Below are 22,769 nucleotides of genomic sequence, written 5' to 3'. Positions count from 1 at the left end.
CAAGAAAGTAATCCAAAGATGTGACGAGGGCCTAAATATGACCTATAATAAAAATAAATTAATTATGCTAGAAAAACATTTTATAATCCCTCCATCTTTTCCATGGTCTGATGTGTTTTATTTAGGAATTGGTCGACAGCAAAAAGGAAATACTTACTTTTGGGTTTTTGTTTTTTTTTAATTCACCAGCTCGTATGATTCAGTACTCAATTAACAATAAAATAACTATCGAATGCTGCATTTAGAACACTTACCCTCTCTGTTACTTTATCAACTTCTATGTACATGAAGTTGAGATTTTGATCAAAATGCTGATCTTTGAACACACCTTTTCGAATCATCTACAAAACAAAACAAAAACTTGGGTTTTGAACTATTATGAAACAGGCCTACTAACAATTTAATTAATATACAATAAGTCAAATAAGTATGTTATTTAGTCTCTGTAGGTTTGTTTGATCTCAGATTCCCTTGATCCCAGGAATTCATTAACATCTTTGCAAAAGCAAATACCAATGCTGTACCTAAAACTACTTAATAACATGAAATTATATTTGTCCAGGCAGTGACTTAAAACAATTATAACATCAAATTGTCCTTTCACTATTTAAAATTGGAGAGTCAACAAAGACTTTAAATTACTTCTTCCTAAAAATATCACAGAACTCAGGTTTTTTCTCCTTGGCAGTTAGGAAACCTAATGCCACTTTACTAATTATGTTCCAACAGCCCTGATACAGGTCAGACTTCATTAAAACTAATACCAACATAGCTCATTTTTATGTAACTTATTCTAAAAAAAGTCCAACCTAATAGAATTTGGACAATATGTACAAATCAGCCTGGTCAACATAGTGAAACTCCATCTCTACAAAAAAATTATTAAATAAATTAACTGGTTGTGGTGGCACATGCCTGTAGTCCCAGCTACATTGGAGACTGAGGCAGGAGAACTGCTTGAGCCCAGGGGTTCGGTTCAAGGCTGCAGTGAGCTATAACTGTACTCCAGTCTGGGACACAGAGCAAGATCCAGTCTCAAAACAACAACAACAACAAAACACAACTGAAAACCACACAGTTTTCTGACCTTTACGAAAAATGTGTAAATCTTTAGAAATTCAGCAAATAGGCTGAAATCTTAAAAAGCTAAGTTACAGCCGGGCGCGGTGGCTCATGCCTATAGCTACTCGGGAGGCTGAGGCAGGAGAATGGCATGAACCCGGGAGGCAGAGCTTGCAGTAAGCTGAGATCGCGCCACTGCACTCCAGCCTGGGCGACAAAGCAAGACTCCATCTCAAAAAAAAAAAAAAAGCTAAGTTATGGCCCTCAGATACTTTAATAAATGCTTACATTCTTGCTTCATGTTAAACAGAAACTAGCATTATAGCTGAAGTAACAGGGGTGAGTTAGAAAGATATTAAATAAGAAAAGGTACCAAGAAAGGTACCTTACTTTCTCAAATAACCTCCAATCTTTAATAAATTAATTAACATCAAGTTCCTCTTACAATATCTAATATTCACCTATTCATTCTCTGACCACTAAGCACGTTCTTGTATTTTACCTAATTCAACTTACATCTTTTTCCATTCTGTCTTCCAAACATTTTGAAACTTTTACCCATAAGGGTGTATCCCCAAAATATTGCTGCTCTCTGTCCATCATTGAAAAAGTTCTCTTATCCTTAGCGCTTGGCTGATTAGAACCACTAATTTAAAACACCAGAAAAGGGAAAGACCCTAAGAAATCATGATAGCCATCTACCCACCTTTCTGAAATTTTTGTTTTATAGCTCGCTAGTGGTGAGCAAGTGTCAGCAGTCTTGTCAGTTAATAAGAAACTAAGACCTTAAAGAAGCTCATGCTAATGTCTTACCTTATTTGGCATCTTTCCTTTGAGATCCATTGCAAGCTTCAGCATATGGTTATTGGTTTTGCCAGGGAATAAAATTTTTCCAGTATAGAGTTCGTATAAGGTGCAACCTACAGACCACATATCTATACCATAGTCATAGCTTTTACCTATAACTGAAAACAAAATCAAAGTTTTAATATACGAGGATAAAGAAAACTGACGACTATTAATTTTTATTTCCACTAATGAGGGGCTACCTTAGCTTGTACTATAACCACAATCTTCATGCCTTAGTTTGACAATTAGTTTTGTGTTCTTTCCCACTAATTCTTAATAGAGACTCAAACTTAAAAACCTTAAAAAATGGAGGTGTGGGGGAGGAACTTAAAGGGCAAAAGAAAATATGTATTTCTTCTCTTTTCTCATTTCGCCTTTGGTGGAGGTGCTAATCAGCCTCAACCAAGGCAACAGGAAAAAACAAAGGTCCCATACAATCCATAAATGTGATAATCAGACCTTGAATAATCAAGAGCAGTCTTCTAAAGTCGAGGATTTTCCACAACTGTTTTGCTACTCTTGCCCGACATGATCAAGACTCCTGTCACAACTACCTTCATTCCACCTGAGGAGGATGAACTTGCTATGGTTCCCTTCCTCATGAATGAACTGGTGCAGCTGCTGAAGTGTGATGGAAAACAGTGCTTAGACATTAAGTATGCGGTTTCCACCACATATGATGGCCCAGGTCAAAGAACATTAAGAAACTTACTGATTTCAGGAGCACGATAAAATCTACTGACAAGATAAGGTGTTATGTCATTATCCGCAACATGTGAAGCCGACCCAAAATCGCAAAGCTTTAAAATAGTTTTGGATTCATTAACCTGCAAAACATTTTTTCAAGGGAATTTAATTCAAGCCAGGAATAATTAATACAAATAAATAAAAATTATTGGCTTTGAAAAGTTTTATTAATTCCAATACTGAGAACAAAGACATTCATTTAAAAATTCCTTTTCTATTTATTTTTAATTCAATTTCCTAACTATGAAAAGTTAATATGTATCAAATATTCATTACAATGAGTAAAAACTGTTTTCAGTGAGGAAATGGATATCACAAAGTACATTTAATTTTAACAACTGCATTTTTAAAAGGGTGGGGTACTGAGAGAAAAATCTAATTTCATGAAGCAAAGCATCTTCTAAAAAGACCCTGAATACCTGAATAAAGTCAAGTTTTATAACTAAGGAATCAGACTTAACTTTCAGTTGCCAGAGAATTACAATGGCAATGAAAGCAGAAGGGTGATTCAGAATAAACTTGGACAAAAACAAAATATTCTTCATCCGAAGCTGCTATATGATCCCAGATTTAGCCATCACTTCAAGTCTAAAAAATACTAAATCCCTCAAATATAAAGAAGGTATTAGTCAAGAAAATGTTAAATATATCTGGCAAAACTGATAAACATGAACTCTATATTAGTCATTTGTTTCTTTTTTCCTTTGTAAATACTTCAACATACACAGTAATAGTGACATCTGCTGAGAAAGGCTGGAGTTGCTCCCATGACTGCTGCCACTCATGAGTCAGAGGCATGTTCAGGATTAACAAGTGAAGATAATTCATATTCCAGAGTCCCTTCCCCCCTTCAAAAGAGACACACACAAATTCCGAGTTGGGACTTGAACTTGGCCTACTGCTCCCACCCCAAAGCAGCATAACACTTTAGCCTTAGGCAGTCTCTATGGGGAGACTGGACTATTATAAATGATATCCAGAGTTAAGCTATTAATAGGAACAGAAATGATTATTTTTAACTCCCACATTGATTACTATTCTTTTCATCTTGGGAATCAGAAAAGCATCTTAAAATAGAAAAGTTATTTTAAAACTTTTTAAAGTGTAAGCTGAATTCAGCTACTTAAGCAGTTTCAATACCCACAGAAAACTTAAGAACCACTTTAAAATTAGAATCCATCAGTGGAACTCTTGGGCTGGCTAAAATGCCTTAAAGAATAGCAGCGTATCCATACTCATATGCACTTCAGTTTGCTACACAACTTCTACTCCTGTCATGAGGAATGTGGTACTTAAACCACACTGATACCTGAAATTACGAGCTAAAGGCTTTGGATTTTCATTAACAAAAATCAGCTCTGTCATTAAGGTCTATTTTTTCCTTCCCCAGGAAGAAGGGAAAACATTTCTTAAATGTATGTGAAAACCTATACTAGTTTAGCATTAGGTTTTAAAAACAAGAGTTTCTTCTGTGACACTGGCAAATGTGTTATTCTTTAACCTCCACAATGGTCACAAAGACGCTCACTGTAAATGACCTTTTAAATTGTACATGTTTTGCATATTCTTTGACATGAACCATGTATTTCACAATTAAAAAACAAAAAATTGGCTCACGCTTATAATCCCAGCACTTTGGGAGGACGAGGCGGGCAGATCACGAGGTTAGGAGATCAAGACCATCCTGGCCAACATGGTGAAACCCCGTCTCTACTAAAATACAAAAATTAGCTGGGCGTGGTGGCGCCTGCCTGTAATCCCAGTTACTCGGGAGGCTGAGGCAGGAGAACTGCTTGAACCAGGGAGTTGGAGGTTGCAGTGAGCCGAGATCACGCCATTGCACTCCAGCCTGGTAACAGGGCAAGGCTGTGTCTCATAAAAAAAATTGAGGTAAAAATCAACTATGAAATTGGCCACACAAATTTACACTTCATTTTTAATGTACCTACCATTTCAATGAAATTACTCAGCTCCCCTAACTCCAAGTTACATTAGATATACAATACAATAATAATTCAGACCAAACATAAAAATGGAATGCACCTCATTACTAATGTGGTTGTCTGGAAGGAAATAAAGGAAATATTTTAAGATATTAACAAAAAAGAAAAAGAGAAATATGAATTAAATAGCTTAGTTATTGATTAAAAAAAAACTCCTTAAACTTTAATGAGATCACCATTTTTTAAAGAATTTATCTTGGCCAAGCACGGTAGCTCCCACCTAGAATCCCAGCACTTTGGGAGGCTGCAGCAGGAGGATTGCTTGAGCCCAGGAGTTTGAGACCAGCCAAACCTCATCTCTAAAAAGAATTTTTTTTAATTAGGCAGTCACAGTGGCATGTGCCTGTGGGTAGTCCCAGCTACTGGGGAGGCGGAGGCAGGAGAACTGCTTGGGCTTAGGAGTTGGAGGTTACAGTGAGCCATTATGGCACCACTGCACTCTAGCCTGGGTGACAGAACAAGACCTTGCCTCAAAACAAAACAAAACAAAACAAAAAAACAAAAGAAAAAATCAAAAGTATTTATTTTGTTATAGCTCCAAGAGTTCCCAATAAAGAACACCTTACACGCTTAGCTTTTAGTCTTCAGGATCTCTCCTAGGCATCAACTGTAGGAGAATTGATAAAGAGAACCCATTTAAAAAAAATGAAATGCAGAATGTTACCAGCAGATAAGCTGGAATTCTCCAACTTGCGAACACGCCCCACACTGAAGGCCACAAAACAGGGTGAAGTAATGGGGCCGGGGAGGGGAGGAGTGTGTGTGTGCATTAATCACATCACTATGATAATATGTATTTCAAAATTTCAAAAACATATACATTGTGAAATCTGCATGTTACCACCAGAAGTCACTAGTCGAAGAGAATTAAGATTTCAAAAGGTGAGAACACATGGACACACAGGGGAACAATACACACTGGGGTCCGTCAGAGGCTGGAGGGTGAGAGATGGGAGAGGATCAGGAAAAGTGGGTACAAACCCTCCACGACACAAGTTCACCTATGTAACAAGCCTGCACATGTACCCCTGAACTTGAAAGTTTAAAAATAAAATAAAATAAGCTTCAAAAGCGATGCCTTTAAATATAATACCTATAACCACAAGTGAGCTTTACTGTGTTTGAGCCCCCAGGAGCCACAGCTTAGGGAGCCATAAAATTAGCAAACAGAAGCGTACGGACACTCCTTACTTCAAAACAGCAACATGTGCGGCATTTTTCTAAAGATAACAGAAGAAACTCATTACTACAGTAAAGCATTCCAGGATTGGTGCATACTTTAAATCCATCAGTCAAAAGAGAAAAAAAGGGACAACTGCACATTTCCTTTTTCTTCATACTTGTCAATAAAATTTCACTGTCCGATTTCCAAGAAAGATAAAAAAGTATTAGTCATCTGAAATAGGTTATTAATATACTGAACTATGCTTCTAAGATGTCGTTTCTCATAGTAATAATATTACTGCTAGTAAGAAGTGAAATGTATGTTCAAGATGTACAGCGCAGCTTGGCTGTTTGACTTACCAGGATATTGTCTGGCTTGATATCTGCATGTAGGATATTGCATCTTTTAAGGAGTTTCAATGCCAGGAACAACTGCTGACTATAGGATCTTACAGCTTTAATATGAAGACCAACATCTTTACCATATTTTTTTAACACCTCTCGTAAGTTCATGCTTTTAGGAGAAAATTAAAAAAAGAAAACAAAATAGGAGTTAAAATGCAAAATGGAAATATAAAAAGGCAAAAACATTTGCAAACATAATCAAGCGCAAAATAAAAATATGTAAGAACCACCCCCACATTTGATAAATCATTTTATATTGAAAGGAGAGCATATCAAATTGTATGTATATAACACAGTTTCCGAATAAATTCAATTTTCCAAATAGGTAGGAAGAAAGATATGCAAGGTAAAACTCCCATTTCGATTTTAGAATAGATTCACATCTGAAAACACAACAAAGCCATACTGTTGAGATAAAAATTCCTTCCTTGAAATATTTCATTTTAAGAGAGACTCTCTGTTGAACCCGGGAGGTGGAGGCTGCAGTGAGCCAAGACTGCACCACTGTACTCCGGGCGGAGCAACAGAGTGAGAGACTGTAACAACAACAACAACAACAACAACAACAACAACAACAACAACAACAACGACGACTAGCTGTTAACCGCAAGTTAAAAAACAAAAACCAGAGCTGTGTGGATAAAACAAATCAAATACGCAGAAAATCTGTTACAGCATTTATCCAAAATGAGATGGTAAAGATGAAGTAGTTAAATTTGCAATTTAATGCACAGGTTTTGACATTGTACCTGAGAGGCTCGAATACGAGACAAAGATGCTGCTTGTGATAGAAGTGCCTGAAGAGTCTCAGACAATGAAATTTGTCATCAGGATCAGCATCATTAAGTTTTTTCAAGAACTCTAATTCTTTTAAACCAGTCTTTTGCCTAAAATAAAAAAAAAATTGGGTTAAAATTGAACATACACAGAATTTAGGAGCACTAAATAATGTATTTGCTAGCCCCAGTCTGACGATCAGGTGATGTGTGGGAGGAGTCTGTATATTTTTAAGTACTAATAAATCTACTGAGAAATGGTGTCTCTATATATCATTCGCATAACACTTTATAGTTAGTCAACTATCATTATCATACATAGAGTTAATTTCCAAAATAATCACTGCACAAAACAGAAACATTGAGGAACAAACCCATCTTATTTTGATTTTTAAAAAATTTTGATTTTGCCTGAAGGAATATCAATCTTGTATATTTTATCTCAAAACAGGCCAGGCGCGACAGCTCATGCCTGTAATCCCAGAATTTTGGGAGGCAGAAGTGGGTGGATCACTTGAGGTCAGGAGTTCAAGACCAGCCTGGTCAACATAGCGAAACCCTGTCTCTACTACAAATACAAAAATTAGCCAAGGGTGGTGGCGGGTGCCTGTAGTCTCAGCTACTCGGGAGGCTGAGGCAGAAGAATGGCTTGAACCCGGGAGACGGAGGCTTTGCAGTTGAGCTGAGATCCCACCATTGCACGCCAGCCTGGGCAACAAGAGCAAAACTCCATCTCAAACAAACAAACAAACAAAAACAAAAAAACAAAACAAAACCCACATCTTGACATTAACAAAATGGAACCACACTGCACACTAGTCTTGGTTCCTTTAAGAATGCAGTAATGGGCCAGGTGCAGTGGCTCATGCCTGTGATCCCAGCACTTTGGGAGGCCGAGGCAGGTGGATCACTTGAGGTCAGGAGTTCAAGACCAGCCTGGCCAACATGGCGAAACCCTGTCTCTAGTGAAAATACAAGAATTAGCTGGGCGTGGTGGTGGGCGCCTGTAATCCCAGCTACTTGGGAGGCTGAGGAAGGAAAATCCCTTGAACCCAGGAGGCGGAGGTTACAGTGAGCCGAGATCATGCCACCATGCCACTGCACTCCAGCCTGGGTGACAGAGCAAAACCCTGTCTCAAAACAAACAAACAAACAAACAACAAAAAAAAACAGAACATAGTAATGGATGCCTTATCAAATTTTAACACTTGGTTATCTGAGGAAATTCTTGTTACAATTTGTCAATAAGCTACATTTTATAGTAAGCAGCTAAATACAGAAGTTGGGGCGTCCCATCAAAACAAGGTCCTTTCTAAGCCTAGGGCAATCTAAACTTAACACTTATTTCCGACATTTCAAACACATTAAATTCATTTTAATACCAGCTCAGTGTGTGGTATTAAAACACACAGATATGGCAATTAACTTTCTATTGGAGGAAAACAGGAACAAATTTAAAAAAGACAGATTCTCATCACTCTGATAAATATTCACTTTTTTGCAGGTCACCATAGTGACAGCTAATCAACATGATCCTTTCATTTCTCAACTCGTCTTCAGATAAAGCAAAGGACGGCATAAGACAGGCAATAGAGGGAAGGAGTTTAAGTTGTTATTGGTGCATACAGTAGGTACTACAATGCACTGAAATGAATTAAAAATAATCAGCCTGTTGTTCTAGTACATATGACATATGGCTATAATTTTAAAATCCAGTCAAAAACAACTGTTTCCATTACTTTATAATTGCAATACTTGTTTTACACATTCTATCATGTATCACTTTAAAAAAATAGTTTAAAAATATGTTCTTTTGTAACTATCTGTACTGTTAAAGGTTTCCTCACGTCTTCTGAACTTACATGAGCTCATTGTTTCTGATGATCTTTACAGCCACTTCTTGGTTGGCTCTTGCATTATCTCTGGCTCGTACAACATTACTGAATACACCTTGCCCAGTGTAGCCATACACATTGTAACGTTTATCTAGGACTTCACCTATGTTCACACCTAAAAAGGCAAATTGAAAAATTAGAATTCTGACTATAATAAATAGAATCAGAAAGTAGGAAACACAGTGCAGTCACTTAAAAATTGTGTTAAATCTCTACTATTTGGTTTCCTAGACACAATGAAGAATCAAAGCCATGCCTCCACTGATCACTCTATCAGAGTGTGGTTAGAAGCTGCATGCCTACTTCAGATCACTACAAGAGTTCCTGTTGTCCTATCAACTGCTGATGATTTTAACAATGAGTACGTTTTTCCAATTGTAGTCCCGCATGACAAATACCGCATGACTGGCATCCAAAGTTTCCTGTTTGTCGTTTTTCTTGGTTTCAGATCAAGACGAGTAAGTGACGTACCCCTTCCTTCTGGAAGACTATCTCATGGCTGAAAATAATTTTGAATATATTTAGGTTGTACATCAAGATTTTACCTCACTCCATTTGTGATGTTTCTGGGCTGCTTTTAGAATACACACGAGTTCATGCAGCTGTTGGATGTGCCACACTTTTTAAAGATGGCACTGTGATGTGATTTTTCAGAGTTCTCCAATAATCTGTGATTGCATCAAGCAGCATACTTTTGCATGGTGTTACAATGAACTCTAAAGTTAATATAAAATGTGAACTTACGATAATAGCCTTCTGCATCGGTCCAGTTATCTCTGAGGTTGGGATTCTCTTTGAAATCTTTTCCAATGCCAGCGGCCCGAAGACGAGCACTCTGAAATTAAAGAGGTGACATGAACAGTTTACCCACTTGTCAGACATTTAAAGCACTTCCTTTAAAACACAAAAGGGTAACACCAGATATAATTTAATAAAAGCATTTTATTCCAAATTAAATAAACTCTTACTATCACTTATGTAAATCCAACATAGCTGAAACATGAGACCAAAGTATCTTGATTCAAAATGACACTAAAAAAAAAAAACCCTCCCAGCCTGGGCAACACAGTGACACCCCTTCTCTACTAAAAATTAAAAAACAAAAAAAAAAGCCAGGTGTAGTGGCATGTGTTTGTAGCCCCAGCTCCTTGGTAGGCTGAGGCAGGAAGATCGCTTGGGCCCAGGAATTCAAGGCTGCGGTGAGCCATGATGTCACTAATTACTGCACTCTGCACTTTAGTCTGGGACAGAGGGAGACCCTATCTCAAAACAAAAGAGAAAAGAAAGAAAATAACTCAAAACCAGATACAAATTTCTATAGCTGTTATACCATTTGTGTTCTTCCTATACATGCATGAAATGTAGTAAGTCACTGGCTGCACTAGTTGACACTACGTGGAAAATTGAAAAATAAGAATATATGGTACTCCTGATTATTCTTTTTTTTTTTTTTTTGAGACGGAGTCTTGCTTTGTCGCCCAGGCTGGAGTGCAGTGGCGCGATCTCCGCTCACTGCAAGCTCCGCCTCTCGGGTTCATGCCACTCTCCTGCCTCAGCCTCCGGAGTAGCTGGGACTACAGGCGCCCGCCACCACGTCCGGCTAATTTTTTTGTATTTTTAGTAGAGACGGGGTTTCACCGTATTAGCCAGGATGGTCTCGATCTCCTGACCTCGTGATCCACCCGTCTCGGCCTCCCAAAGTGCTGGGATTACAGGCGTGAGCCACCGTGCCAGGCCCTTCTGATGATTCTTTATTGCACCTTACTCTCCAAGATACCCAGAAGACTCTTCAATATCAACCAAGCAAATGAGTACTGACACCAAAACTGGGTCAATACTCATTTCATCCTCTCCTAATTCATTTATAGGTTGGTGTTCCTATTGATCTGTGTGTGTATGTGTGTGTGTGTGTGTGTGTGTGTATACATATACATGACTATTTATCTTACCACATTTTTATTTTCCCTGTTACATTTATCTTCTCTACCTCCTCTTATGAAGGCCTCTTATTTCTCATGTCCTTTGAAATTTATATTGAAAATGTCCCCAAGTTTGACCACGTTCATAGTTTAAGACTTTTCCAACATAAGGCATCAATAAAAATTTAAGAAAAAAGTGGTGAAATCACCAAAATTTCTTAATCTACTCCTTATAACATTTCCAATTCTTCAATAAATTCTATTAATAAGTTCTCAATCACCTACTAATATAATATAGAGGCCCCAAAGTGGAGTCTATTCTAATAAAGACCTAGAAAATACTGTTATCTCCTTATGGCACCTAACTACCATATGTATGTGTATGTATTTAAATACACAATACTGTACAAATGACTACATGTTTATCATTTGGTGTTTGACTTTTATAAAGCTCTCAAATTGTTTTGCCATACCTGTCTTAAAATTTTTGACATTAATTTTAGACTTATAGGATGCAAAACTAGTAGTTTTCAGATTCCTTTCACCCACACTGTTCAAAATATTTATTACATTTGCTTTATTCTTCTTTATATGTATATACACACCCATATATTTGTTATTTTTTTTTTGTTTTAACACTTGATTTAAAATAACTTACATCAAAATACGCAGCAAACATATCATCAGATTCTGTAAACATATCAGGTGCCAACAACTTCTTCTGAGATGAACCTTAAAGGAAATTAGCATTAATGTTTGAAAAGTGAAGAGACGATTTAAAACACAAAATAAGTGAACGGGAGTTGAATTACATTAATAGTAATTCAAACTTTTTTGCCCTCTTGCACATCAGTTTCCCAACAGTATTCAATTTAGAATCACTTTATTAACATTTATGATACATAAAGGTATTCACTTTTTAGTAACAGAGTGCATTTCAGAAAGTTGAAAGACCGGCCAGGCATGGTGGCTTACGCCTGCAATCCCAGCACTTTGGGAGGCTGAGGTGGGTGGAACACCTGAGGTCAGGAGTTTGACACCAGCCTGCCCAACAAGGCGAAACCCCATCTCTACTAAAAATACAAAAATTAGTCGGGCATGGTGGCAGGTGCCTGTAATCCCAGCTACTTGGGAGGCTGAGGCAGGAGAATTGCTTGAACCCGGGAGAGGGAGGTAGCAGTGAGCTGAGATCGCGCCACTGCACTCCAGCCTGGGTGACAGAATTGGACTCTGGCTCAAAAAAAAAAAAAAAAAAAAAGTTGAAAGACCCAATGTTAACTTTTACTATTCTTAGTTTACATGAATAAGCTAATAGCTAAGCAATGACTTCACATTAAAATAAAAGCTCATCTTTAAAACATGTTATTTGCACCTTAAATCCCAAAAGGTTAATATTTCAACTATAGATCTAAACCTCTATGTATCTCTCCCTTTGAAAGTCCAATAATCCCATAGAAAACCGGCTAAAAAATAAAAGGATTTTCTAGAAAAAAAAATCCAGTTGCTTTAACCATATGAATGCATGCTCATTATCACTTACATTAAGGGAAATGCAAATTAAAACTACAATGAGGTATCAATTTCTGACCTCTGATACTAGCTAAACATCCAAAAGTACAACAACATTCTGTTAACAAGGCTCTGGATATACAAGCACTCAGAAAGACGGCAAAATGGTACAACCCTTATAAAAGAGTAGAATTTGGTAATACATAGCAAAATTATATATTCACTCCCTCTTCTGACCCAGCAATCCCACTTCTAGGGAACTATTGTAAAACACAGTGGCCAAGAATTAAAGAATGACTTAATGCACAACGCCATTATAATCAGTACCCAATGAATAGACAGAAACTGGACACAATTCAAATATCAAAGTCTGACTGAATAAACTATGGCGGAGCCTATAAAAAGGAGTGAGGAGAAGCATTTCGATCTAGGTATGTATAGTTTGGTTTTGTGTGTGTAGGTAGGATACAACATATACACACATACATGCATACATGAAAGAATGTATTAAGAAAAAAAAGATGATTCCTAAAAATCAAAAGCAAATGAAAATAAACCTAAGCCTATCAAATTTGTGGCATACCATACAGAGATTTCAGATGATTTTAAAAGACAGAGAATTGTGCCTATACAACTTACAATGTATCCTAAAAACCACCACTGAAATTTTAAGCCAGTTAGTATATTTAGTAATGATAATCATACTGATGTCTAATGTGTATAAGTTTCAAGATAACCTATCTGTAATCATGTTAAGAACTAAATTTTTCACTGTAATAAAAGAGATAGAAATATAAAATCCTAAGTTAATAAACCCCAATAATCTCAATTTTAAATTGGCAATATCTGTGTAAACTCCTCCTTTCCAAAAGAGTAACTACTTCCTAACTTTGTCCAGTGCAAAGGCCCAGAAATCACAGACACTAGTAAGTGTGCAGTGATGTCTAAATGGCATTTCCTATTAAATGGAACCAGGGATCCTTGGAGAAATAGCTGATTCTGCTCTGGGCAGGACATGCACAAGATAAACCTGTGCATCTTGCTAGAGCAGGAGTCGGTAAACTATATACAGACTGTGAGCCAAATGTAGCTGGCTGCTTCTTTCTGTATGGCCTATTTTTACATTTGTAAGTGTTCGGGGGTGGGGGAACAGAATACTTTGTGGCAAGTGAAAATTAGATGAAATTCAAATTTCAGTGCCAAAGTTTTTTCTGGAACATAGCCATGTCCGTTCAACAATGTACTGTCAGCTGGGCGCGGTGGCTCACGCCTGTAATCCCAGCACTTTGGGAGGCCGACGGGCAGATCATGAGGTCAGGAGATCGAGACCATCCTGGCTAACACGGTGAAACCCCGTCTCTACTAAAAATACAAAAATTAGCCAGGCGTGGTGGCAGGCGCCTGTAGTCCCAGCTACTTGGGAAGCTGAGGCAGGAGAATGGTGTGAACCCGGGACGGGGAGCTTGCAGTGAGCCAAGATCGCGCCACTGCACTCCAGTCTCGGCGACAGAGCAAGACTCTGTCTCTTAAAAAAAAAAAAATAATAATAATAATAACCATATATTGTCTGTGGCAGGTTCTGCCCTCCAACAAGTTCACTATATGGAACTGTAAAGGAAAAGGCCAATATAATTACTAAAGGCTCAACCATTTACTACCTAACCTCTTAGACAAAAAGTTTGCTAGTTCCTGTTCTAGAAAGTAAGAAAGCTATATTGAATACTAAAGGGCTGGCACAAAAGGACAAGAGAAATCAACTGAAAAAGGGCTCCTTTCCCCAACCCAGTTAGAGAGACCAATCTGAGCTTCAGAAAGAAAAATAACAGCACCAGATCGAAACACATCAAGCACATAATGACACCAAACGATGAACACCTAACAAAACAGTCAAAATCTCATTAGACATCTCCGGAGCTTGTTAGGGCACCAACTGTATTCTAAAAATTGGTAAATAAAGAAAATAATAAACATGTATTTACCCTGCCTGTCCTATACAAACTATCTTTTGGGGTAACCAAAAAGTGGAAACCTCTTATTTAATGTTTTAAAACATTAATGTTCTTAACTGACAGAGAGACAAACAAGTACTCAGAAGGGGAATAAAATCATAATTGGATTTGCTTTAAAATAGCAAGCAAAACAAAAGGTAACGAATATGTGAGAGTTCAGTATACTATTCAGGATATGTGAACTAATAAAAACACATTTATAGAGAACATTTGTAAGGACATATTTAATATTATATTACTGCAATATTCAGCAGAAGCAACATGTCTAATCTTTTACTTTTCCCAATCCCACCCCAAATAAGGTCTCTTATTATAAAGTTACAGAGCTAAAAATTCAGAGAAAAGCGTCGCCAGGACAAAACTCTCTCACCATTATTCTGTTCAACTGTCATTAGATTATGCTTGGCTTTCACTGAGGCCTCAAATGTATCAACATTTTCCCGTTCATACTCTTTAACATCAGCAGCTACTCGCTCCAGAATGTCATCTGGAGATGGTGATCGTGTTCTCGTACTGCTCTGGGGGCTGCTTGGTTCAGATGGCACAGACATGTTGCTATCTTCAGCAAGGTATTTATATTTCTGTAATAACAATACAGAAGATAATACTTTCATAAAATTGGATGCTATCCAAATACATTCATGGCTAAGAGTTGCTGCAGTGAACAGTTAAGAGAATGTAGCAAATAATGTAACAAACCAAATGGTATTTATTGGTTCAATCAAATCCGCAATCCCTTATGTAATTTCTAAATTCACAAAAATCTGAAAAAGTTTTTCTTTCTTCAGTGCACATTCATCAGGTGGCAGCACTGGACCTGATCAGATGAGGCACCATTTATTGTCTTATTTTCTCCCCAGTGTGACTATTACAGTATGCCTCACTGTAGAAATATTAACGTGTTTGATTATGGGGTCTGCTGCAGACCCCACTGATGGCACATAATAGAGGCACCATATCACCTTTCTAAAACTCAAAACTTTCTGAGTTCCGAAGCACATATGGCCCCAAGGGTTAGAGGTAAGGGGTTGCGGACCTGAGCAAGAATAAAAAAAGATTCATCCACATCTTCAGGGATATCAGTTTATTAACTACAATTTTACCAGTGTCCCAGAAAAGTAAGCTTCCTCCGGAATTAGTTTTGCCCTACTTCCTTTCTGGTGATGCAAGTTCTGTCCTTCACTCCAACGTGGCATACTATTACCTGATTTACGGTTTGCTATGTGTGTTTAGGTAAGCTGCCACAGCTGTTTTCTCCTTTTGTCTTCTAAGGAAGAGCTGACAACCTTCCAAGTCACCAAACCTTATAATTAAATGGCTATATCAAGATCTTTGTATAACATTCTTTCCCCACCCAATCTTCTTCATCATCTGGCTCTAGTCTTAAAATTATTTTTCAAATGTTTCATTTAAACCACCATATTCACATTACAAAACTTGCCATTACTAAATATTAAAATATTTACTTTATTCACATAGTAACATGCATAATTTTTTGCTAAATAAAATTCCTCCAGTTTATTCTATACTCATACGTGTTCATTAACTTAGAAAGCAAACTTCAGATTCTCATGTTTTACAGAAGAGGTTTACATCAGAATTCTATGTATAAACAACCAGAATTCTATGTATAACCAACAAACAGCAACCATCTCAGTTTTAGTCACTAAAAAAAGATCATTTTTTCAAACCTCACAAAGATAATTTTATATATACTATCCTTTTCTAAGGACCTGTTCAACTGTTATTAATGCTACATTTTTGTTAAAGCAAAAAAATCTTTTACTACAATAATGGTTATTTTTCATTAAAATCACATACCTGAACAATTGCCTGCCTTTGGATTCTTCTCTGTTCTATTAGGGCTTCTTCATCTTCTTCCTCTACATCAAAGTCTTCAAGGCTTAAAGAAAAATTCAAACACCCTTAAGAGATTCTAAAACCATACCCCTTATACATTTTAAAGTTAAAGGCAGGAAAATGTAGGTATCAGTAAGTTAGAGCAAAAGTCTTAAGTCCTATTACTTTTGTTTCCAAACCATCTCAGTTAACTGCCTGGTTTGGAATGTGGGGAAGTAACCTAACCTTTGTCTCAGTTTTCTTCTCATCTATTTCATGGCACCAAAATCGGGAATAAAAGAAATAACTCCAGGTTTACAAAAGTCACCACTAGTTTTTCCATGACCTTAGTAAAGTCACTTTACCTATCTAGCCTTAGTTTTCTCACCTATGAAATGACGGCAAGGGTAAGATAAGTAAATTGCTACCTTTTCTGGATGTCAGAACCGCCTGAAAGCTCAAGAAAGCTATACCCGTATTTCCCTATCAGAAATGCACATGCAAATACTTGCATATAATCTGAAGGGGAATGTGGCTCTACTCCGCAACACTGCCCCCAACCCTCTGCACTTACCCTCAAATACCACCTCCACGATCTTTATGATCCTTCCCAGTGCAACTCTTTCAATGATCTTACCTCCTGAATGTTCGCTGCAGAATAGGCAAACTATACTCTGATTCTATCAGAATCTATGTAGAATGCCCTTCCCCCATCCAACTTTAATCACCTGGTTTTAATCAGGGTTTTTCATCCTTAGCATGATTTGTTTTTTGATATGGATAGTTCTTTTTGTGTGTGTGTGTGGGGGGGTTATCCCGTGCATTGTAGAATGCAGTATCCCTGGCCTCTAGCCAACAATCACAACAAGAAATGTCCTCAGACATGTCACCAGGAAGGCAAATAACCTCCTGTTGAGAATGGCTCTAGATTTGTCCCATTTATTTTTGAGATATTCCACTTAGACAATCAAGTCTGCATTTTATTTATTTTTGTTTTTTGAGACAGGGTCTCACTCTTTTTGCTCAGGCTGGAGTGCAGTGGTGTGATCAAGCTCACTTCAACCTTCTCCCCCCAGGGTCAAGCGATCCTCCCACCTCAGCCTCCTGACTACAGGCGTGTGCCACCAGGCCTGGCTAATTTTTGTATTTTTTGTAGAGACAGGGAAAAATGTCCCCACAATTGTATTAGACACTTGAAATGTTTCTACATTTTCACGTTGTAAAAAGGACACTCATCACAAAATAGCCTCAATTGCAAAGTATATATCATCTAACACAAACTCAAAGGTCTAAACTTTTATAGAAAATTCCTCCCAAAATCTAGTAACTCTGGCTGGCAGGACTAATGTATATGTATTGTTCATAATAAAAACAAAGGGTAGGCTCACAATAAAATGAAGGCCCAATGTTCACTCCAGCCAAAGCTGAAACACCTACATTCAGAAAACCGCTTACTAACTCTGTGATACAACCTATACAATATTCACAAAAGACTAACTTTTAAATTCAGAGCCAAATTAATGGAGCCACTTATAATATTTAGGTGGAAATTATTTAACAATTTCCAAGTCAAATAAGACTTCTCTAAACTGGAAAAACAAAGTTATGGGAAAGTTCTATTCTTACTTATCATCAGACGAAGATTCCTGCTCAACTTTCATTCCTTCAGAAAGACTTCCTTTAAATTTATCTTCCTTTACTTTGCTTCTGCTCCTTCGTCTACGACCACCGCGTGATCGAGACCGCCTTCGCAAGCGTGATCTGCTCCTCCGACCTCTGTCCCTATTTAAAGAAGAAAAGACAGGTATACATTTTTTTAAATGTCAAAGTGGGAAAGGCATGCATGTGTGGGCACAGGGGATATATAGAAATTCTACTTTCTACTCAATTTTGCTGTAAACCTAAAACTCTTCTAAAATATAGTCTATTTTTTAAAAAGGTCATTTGAAAATTTTAAGTAAAAGAACAGAACATCAGAAAGACTGAGATAACCAGCCTAGCTGAAGATAACTAAAACATACCTACTCCTTATCAAATTCTGAACTAAGAAATTCTTCCCATGGATATGAACTTGAACTTGAATATAAGCTCTATAGGGATAAATACCTACTGTTTCTTTGTATTCTTACAGCACCAAGGTTGTATACACAGGCACTGGAGTGAAGGGAGAGACTGAAAAGGGGCAAAAGGGAACTTGGAGTGATGAAAACGTTCTCTAACTTGAGTGTGACTTATTTGTCTGTCAAAATTCACCCAACTTTACAACAAAAAGCATTTTACTTTATGTAAGTTATATGTATGTTTCAATGAGCTCAACTTAAAGAAACCTCACTAACATGACAGTAAATGAGTACTTAAAAAAAAAAAAAACTGGGGGCTGGGTGCAGTGGTACACACATATAATCTCAGCACTTTGGGAGGCCAAGGCAGGCAGGGAGCTCGGGAGTTTGAGACCAGCCTAGGCAACATGGCAAAACCCTGTCTCCACAAAACATACAAAAAGATTAGCTGGGTGTGGTGGTACGTGCCTATAGTCCCAGCTACTGGGAGGGTTCCTTGAGCCCAGGAGGTTGAGGCTGCAGTGAGTTGTGATCGCACTGCACTCCAGCCTGGGTAACAGAGCAAGATCCTACCTCAAGAAAGAAAAGAAAAGAGAAGACAGAAGGGAGAGGGGAGAGGGGAGAGAGAAAAGAGAAAGATGGGAGGGGAAGGGAGGGGTGGGGTGGGGAGGGGAGGAAAACCCTCAGGCAAGGAGAATGTCATGAGAGATGATAGCAGAGATGAGAATAAAATCTTAGAATGTGCAAATTGGAGTAAAGAATAGTAACAGATCAAATTGAGCTGAATATTGGTCCAACATGAACACACAAGGTAAATCAGAAACAGTCAGAACATGTCACAAAACCCCCAGGAAGCCTCAGGAATTGGAGACTTCCTATCCTCTGCAAGATGGTGTGAGGTAAGAGCTGAGGACAGAATTGGTTGAAAGCCTTTATAAACAGCCAGACTCGGTATAGTCCCCTCCCCAACTCAGTGGAAAATGTCAACCACTCCCTTCACATTCCAGCAGAACACTTAAGATTTGCTTTCTAGAGAAGTGTTGGTCACTCCAGATACTGAGAGGCACATACCAAAGATAGACAGATTATAAGGAAGTTTACATTATGAAGGAAGAGAACTCTACTGGTAGCCAGGTCTATTTCCCAGGAGGAAATGAAAGGATTCCGGAAAACTCATAGCCCAAGAAAATATCACTAATATCCAAAAATATCTAATTACTCTGAAGTGATAACCACTAGCTGACAAGTTCTACACTGTCACAATAGAAGAAAAATCCCATTCAGCTTTGTCAGTACCTAAATATTAACTCAGAATAGGCAGCAATGAAGGATCCAGCTGTGTGAGAAAAGTCTTCAAATGAAAAGTAAACATGCAGCAAAAGGAATCTGGGAAGAAACACAATATAGCAAAGAAAACTATAAAGAACAAAAATCTCACACAATAACCTCGCTGTTGTCTGAGAGACAAAAAATACTATTTCCGGAAAACATGAATAAAATGTTAATACATGGAACAATACAGAAGGTCCAATTGGAAAAACCGGAAAGAAAGAAAAAAAAAAAAGCACAAAAATTTCCCAGAAGGCCATAAACTCCCTGCTTTAAAGGGCCTATCTAGTAATTAGCAAAATAAATGGGGATAAAGATCTACATACCGAGGCACATAATAAATTTCAGAACACAAGATATTTTTTATAAAAAGGGAAGAGAGAAAAAAGCAAGTCTTGAGATCAGCTTGGAGCGAGAAGACTAGCAGTGTCAGAAAGGAGGTCCTCTCTTCCCTCCTCTCCCAACTATTTGCTCAGCAATGAATACATACAGGATCACAATGATTATACTGACTCTAGAAGAACAAAAAAGTGTGATGAAATTAGGCAAAAGTGAAACATGAGTAAGGGGTAGTATTAAAAACCCTCATTGTGGCTGGGTGCAGTGGCTCACGCCTGTAATCCCAGCACTTTGGGAGGCCAAGACGAGCGGATCTCATTTGGGGTCAGGAGTTCGAGACCAGCCTGACCAACATAGTGAAACTCCATCTCTATTTAAAAAAATACAAAAAAAAAAAAAAAGCCGGGCATGGTGGCATGGGCACCTCTGTAGTCCCAGCTACTTGAGAGGCTGAGGCAGAATTGCTTGAACTCAGGAGGTGGAGGTTGCAGTGAGATCGTGCCATTGCACTCCAGCCTGGGCAACAGAGTGAGACTTTGTCAAAAAAATAAAATAAAATAAAATAAAACCCCTCATTGACCAGAGTGTACTCAGACCATGCATTTCCACTTCTAGGAATACAGCATACAAAAATTCTGAGAGATATGTAAAGATGGCTACAATATAAGCCTTTGTTTCTTAAAAATTATATTCATTTATTACTTCAATTAAAATGTTAAAAGATTGGCGAACAAATACCCATTTATGTTTTATATCAAAATATTTCATGTATGTATGAATTTTAAAAAATGATTCCCTGCTTTATAAACCACCTTTTTAACCTATTACTGACTACATATGCTTCAGATAAAATGGTTTCTATGGCAAATTAAATAGGCCTTTGCCTAAGTCTACAGTAACTATCAATATGCAAAATTAACATAAAATGTAAGAAACTGGGCTATATATTTACTACTACATGATCTACCTTGCCGGTTAAAAAAAAAAAAAATCCCTAAGCCTGGCTCATTTAGTATCGATTGATAAAAGAGAGAAAAAAGTCCTATTTTTAAAAGATGAATTTTATTGCATCTTAAATGAGCAATGATTTGTTTAAAATTCAAAGGAAACAATATAAAAGAAAACCCATGTGTAGAGACTGCTGGTAAAAGGAAACTATGGGAACACAACTACGATTTTTCAGAGAAAACTGGTCTAAAAGAAAACCTACCAACTGAGCTCACTGGTGGTTGAAAAACATTCAGAGTTTAATGAATCACAAGGATGAAATGTCTTTACCTTCTCCGAGGAGATCTGCTTCTTCTTCTTGGAGACCTGCTACGTCTGAGTGGGGAACGAGACCTCCTTCTAATGGGAGATCTACTTCTTCTTCGGGTTGGAGACCATCTATTGATGGGGCTGGCATCTTTTGATCTTTCACGTCTACTGAGGATATCATCTCGAGGTCGTGTTCTTAAGGGGATCAAATGCAAGTTAAAAGAAATATAAATCAAAGTAAATGATTTTTTTCTATATGCAAGGAACATCTGTAAGAAAAGGCACATTAGCCTAAAGAAAGTGAACTCTGATTAATGTGTTTTGTAACAAAATTTACTCAGATGACCACAATGACATTTTGGTGTTACTGCAGGCAAACAATGAAAGGTCTTATTTCCTCTGGTCCCACAATTTGAAAAATTACTAAAGGTTATTCATACCGGTAAAGTCACTGATTCTAATTTCAAATAAACAACTCAAATAAAACCTCCCCAAGTGAGTATAACACTCCATTTACTCAAATATTCCATTTTCATTGACGACTTTTTCTTTCTACATCCTGACATTTCTCCAATTAAGGATCTTTTTTTTTTTTTTTGAGACAGGGTCTAACTCTGTCGCCCAGGCTGGAGTGCAGTGGCGCAAACACGGGTCACTGCAGCCTTGACCTCCCAGGCTGAGGCAATCCTTCCACTTCAGCCCCCCTGAGCAGCTGGAACCATAAGGGCATGCCACCACGCCTGACTAATATTTTGTTTTGTAGTGATGGGGGTCTCACTATGTTGCCCAGGCTGGTCTCGAACTCCTGGCCTCAAGTGGTTCTCCCTTGGCCTCCAAAAGTGCTGAGGTTACAGGTGTGACCCACCATGCCCGGGCAAAAATCTTCTTTTTAATGTCAAGTATAATAGGCCAGGCACAATGGTTTACACTTGCAATCCCAGCACTTTCAGAGGCTGAGGGAGGACCGCCTGAGCCCATGAGGTTGAGGCTGCAGTGGCTGTGTTTGTGCCACTGCAGCCCAAGTGACAGAGTGAGAACTTGTCTCAAAAAAACAAAAACAATAGCTAGGTGTGGTGGCTCACACTCGTAATCCCAGCACTTTGGGAAGCTGAGGCAGATGGATCACTTAAGCTCATGAGTTTGAGACCAGCCTGGGTAACATGGCGAAACCCTATCTCTACAAAAAATATAAAAATTAGCCAAGTGTGGTGGCATGTGCCTATAGTCCCAACTAATCGGGAGGCTCAAGTGGGAGGATTGTGTAAGCCTGGGAGGCAGAGGTTGCAGTGAGCAGAGATCATGCCACTGCACTCCAGCCTGGGTGACAGAGTGTGACCCTGCCTCCAGCCTCCCCAGAAAAACCCCACAAAAACCCAACTTTTCAACACTTATCACACAAGTACCTTTCAGTGAGTTTTACTCTTGTTTAATGTGATATTTGTATTACAACAGGCCTTTCCACAGCTTAATTTTTTAAAACAGGTTTTGAACATTTCTTAATGTTATTCCAGGTTTGGTCACAACTATTCAATCTGAACAGTCAGACTGTAAATAGGTTTGTCTCCATAATCAAATAATATTACAGTATTTTCTTCATTTGTTATTAT

The 22,769-nt window shown here is 37.9% G+C and overlaps 1 protein-coding gene across 39 annotated transcripts in view; it reads right to left on the bottom strand.

Annotated features, from left to right (window-relative positions):
- PRP4K (pre-mRNA processing factor kinase PRP4K) overlaps positions 1–22,769 on the bottom strand; it is a 43,311-nt gene that overhangs the window by 5,911 nt on the left and 14,631 nt on the right. For 38 of the 39 annotated variants that reach the window (XR_010157505.1, XR_008548771.1, XR_008548770.1 and 35 more), the window contains exons 3-14: positions 21,184–21,357; positions 17,804–17,959; positions 16,160–16,241; positions 14,709–14,919; positions 11,479–11,552; positions 9,646–9,736; positions 8,869–9,016; positions 6,980–7,117; positions 6,186–6,339; positions 2,624–2,738; positions 1,876–2,027; positions 255–341 (exon numbers count right to left, since the gene is read on the bottom strand). Coding sequence is in view for 2 of the 39 variants with exons in the window: in XM_054686589.1 (XP_054542564.1) it covers positions 255–341; positions 1,876–2,027; positions 2,624–2,738; positions 6,186–6,339; positions 6,980–7,117; positions 8,869–9,016; positions 9,646–9,736; positions 11,479–11,552; positions 14,709–14,919; positions 16,160–16,241; positions 17,804–17,959; positions 21,184–21,357 (1,582 nt within the window). In the remaining 37 variants the exon portion in view is untranslated. Of the gene's footprint in view, positions 1–254; positions 342–1,875; positions 2,028–2,623; positions 2,739–3,345; positions 3,507–6,185; positions 6,340–6,979; positions 7,118–8,868; positions 9,017–9,645; positions 9,737–11,478; positions 11,553–14,708; positions 14,920–16,159; positions 16,242–17,803; positions 17,960–21,183; positions 21,358–22,769 lie in introns of those variants that run through there. The other variant, XM_054686590.2, reaches the window with a different exon arrangement.

The sequence above is a fragment of the Pan troglodytes genome, chromosome 5 (genome assembly GCF_028858775.2).
Source record: "Pan troglodytes isolate AG18354 chromosome 5, NHGRI_mPanTro3-v2.0_pri, whole genome shotgun sequence".
NCBI classification, from domain to species: domain Eukaryota; kingdom Metazoa; phylum Chordata; class Mammalia; order Primates; family Hominidae; genus Pan; species Pan troglodytes.
The sequence above is the reverse complement of the archived record's forward strand: the minus strand, read 5'-3'. Positions and strand labels throughout refer to the sequence as shown.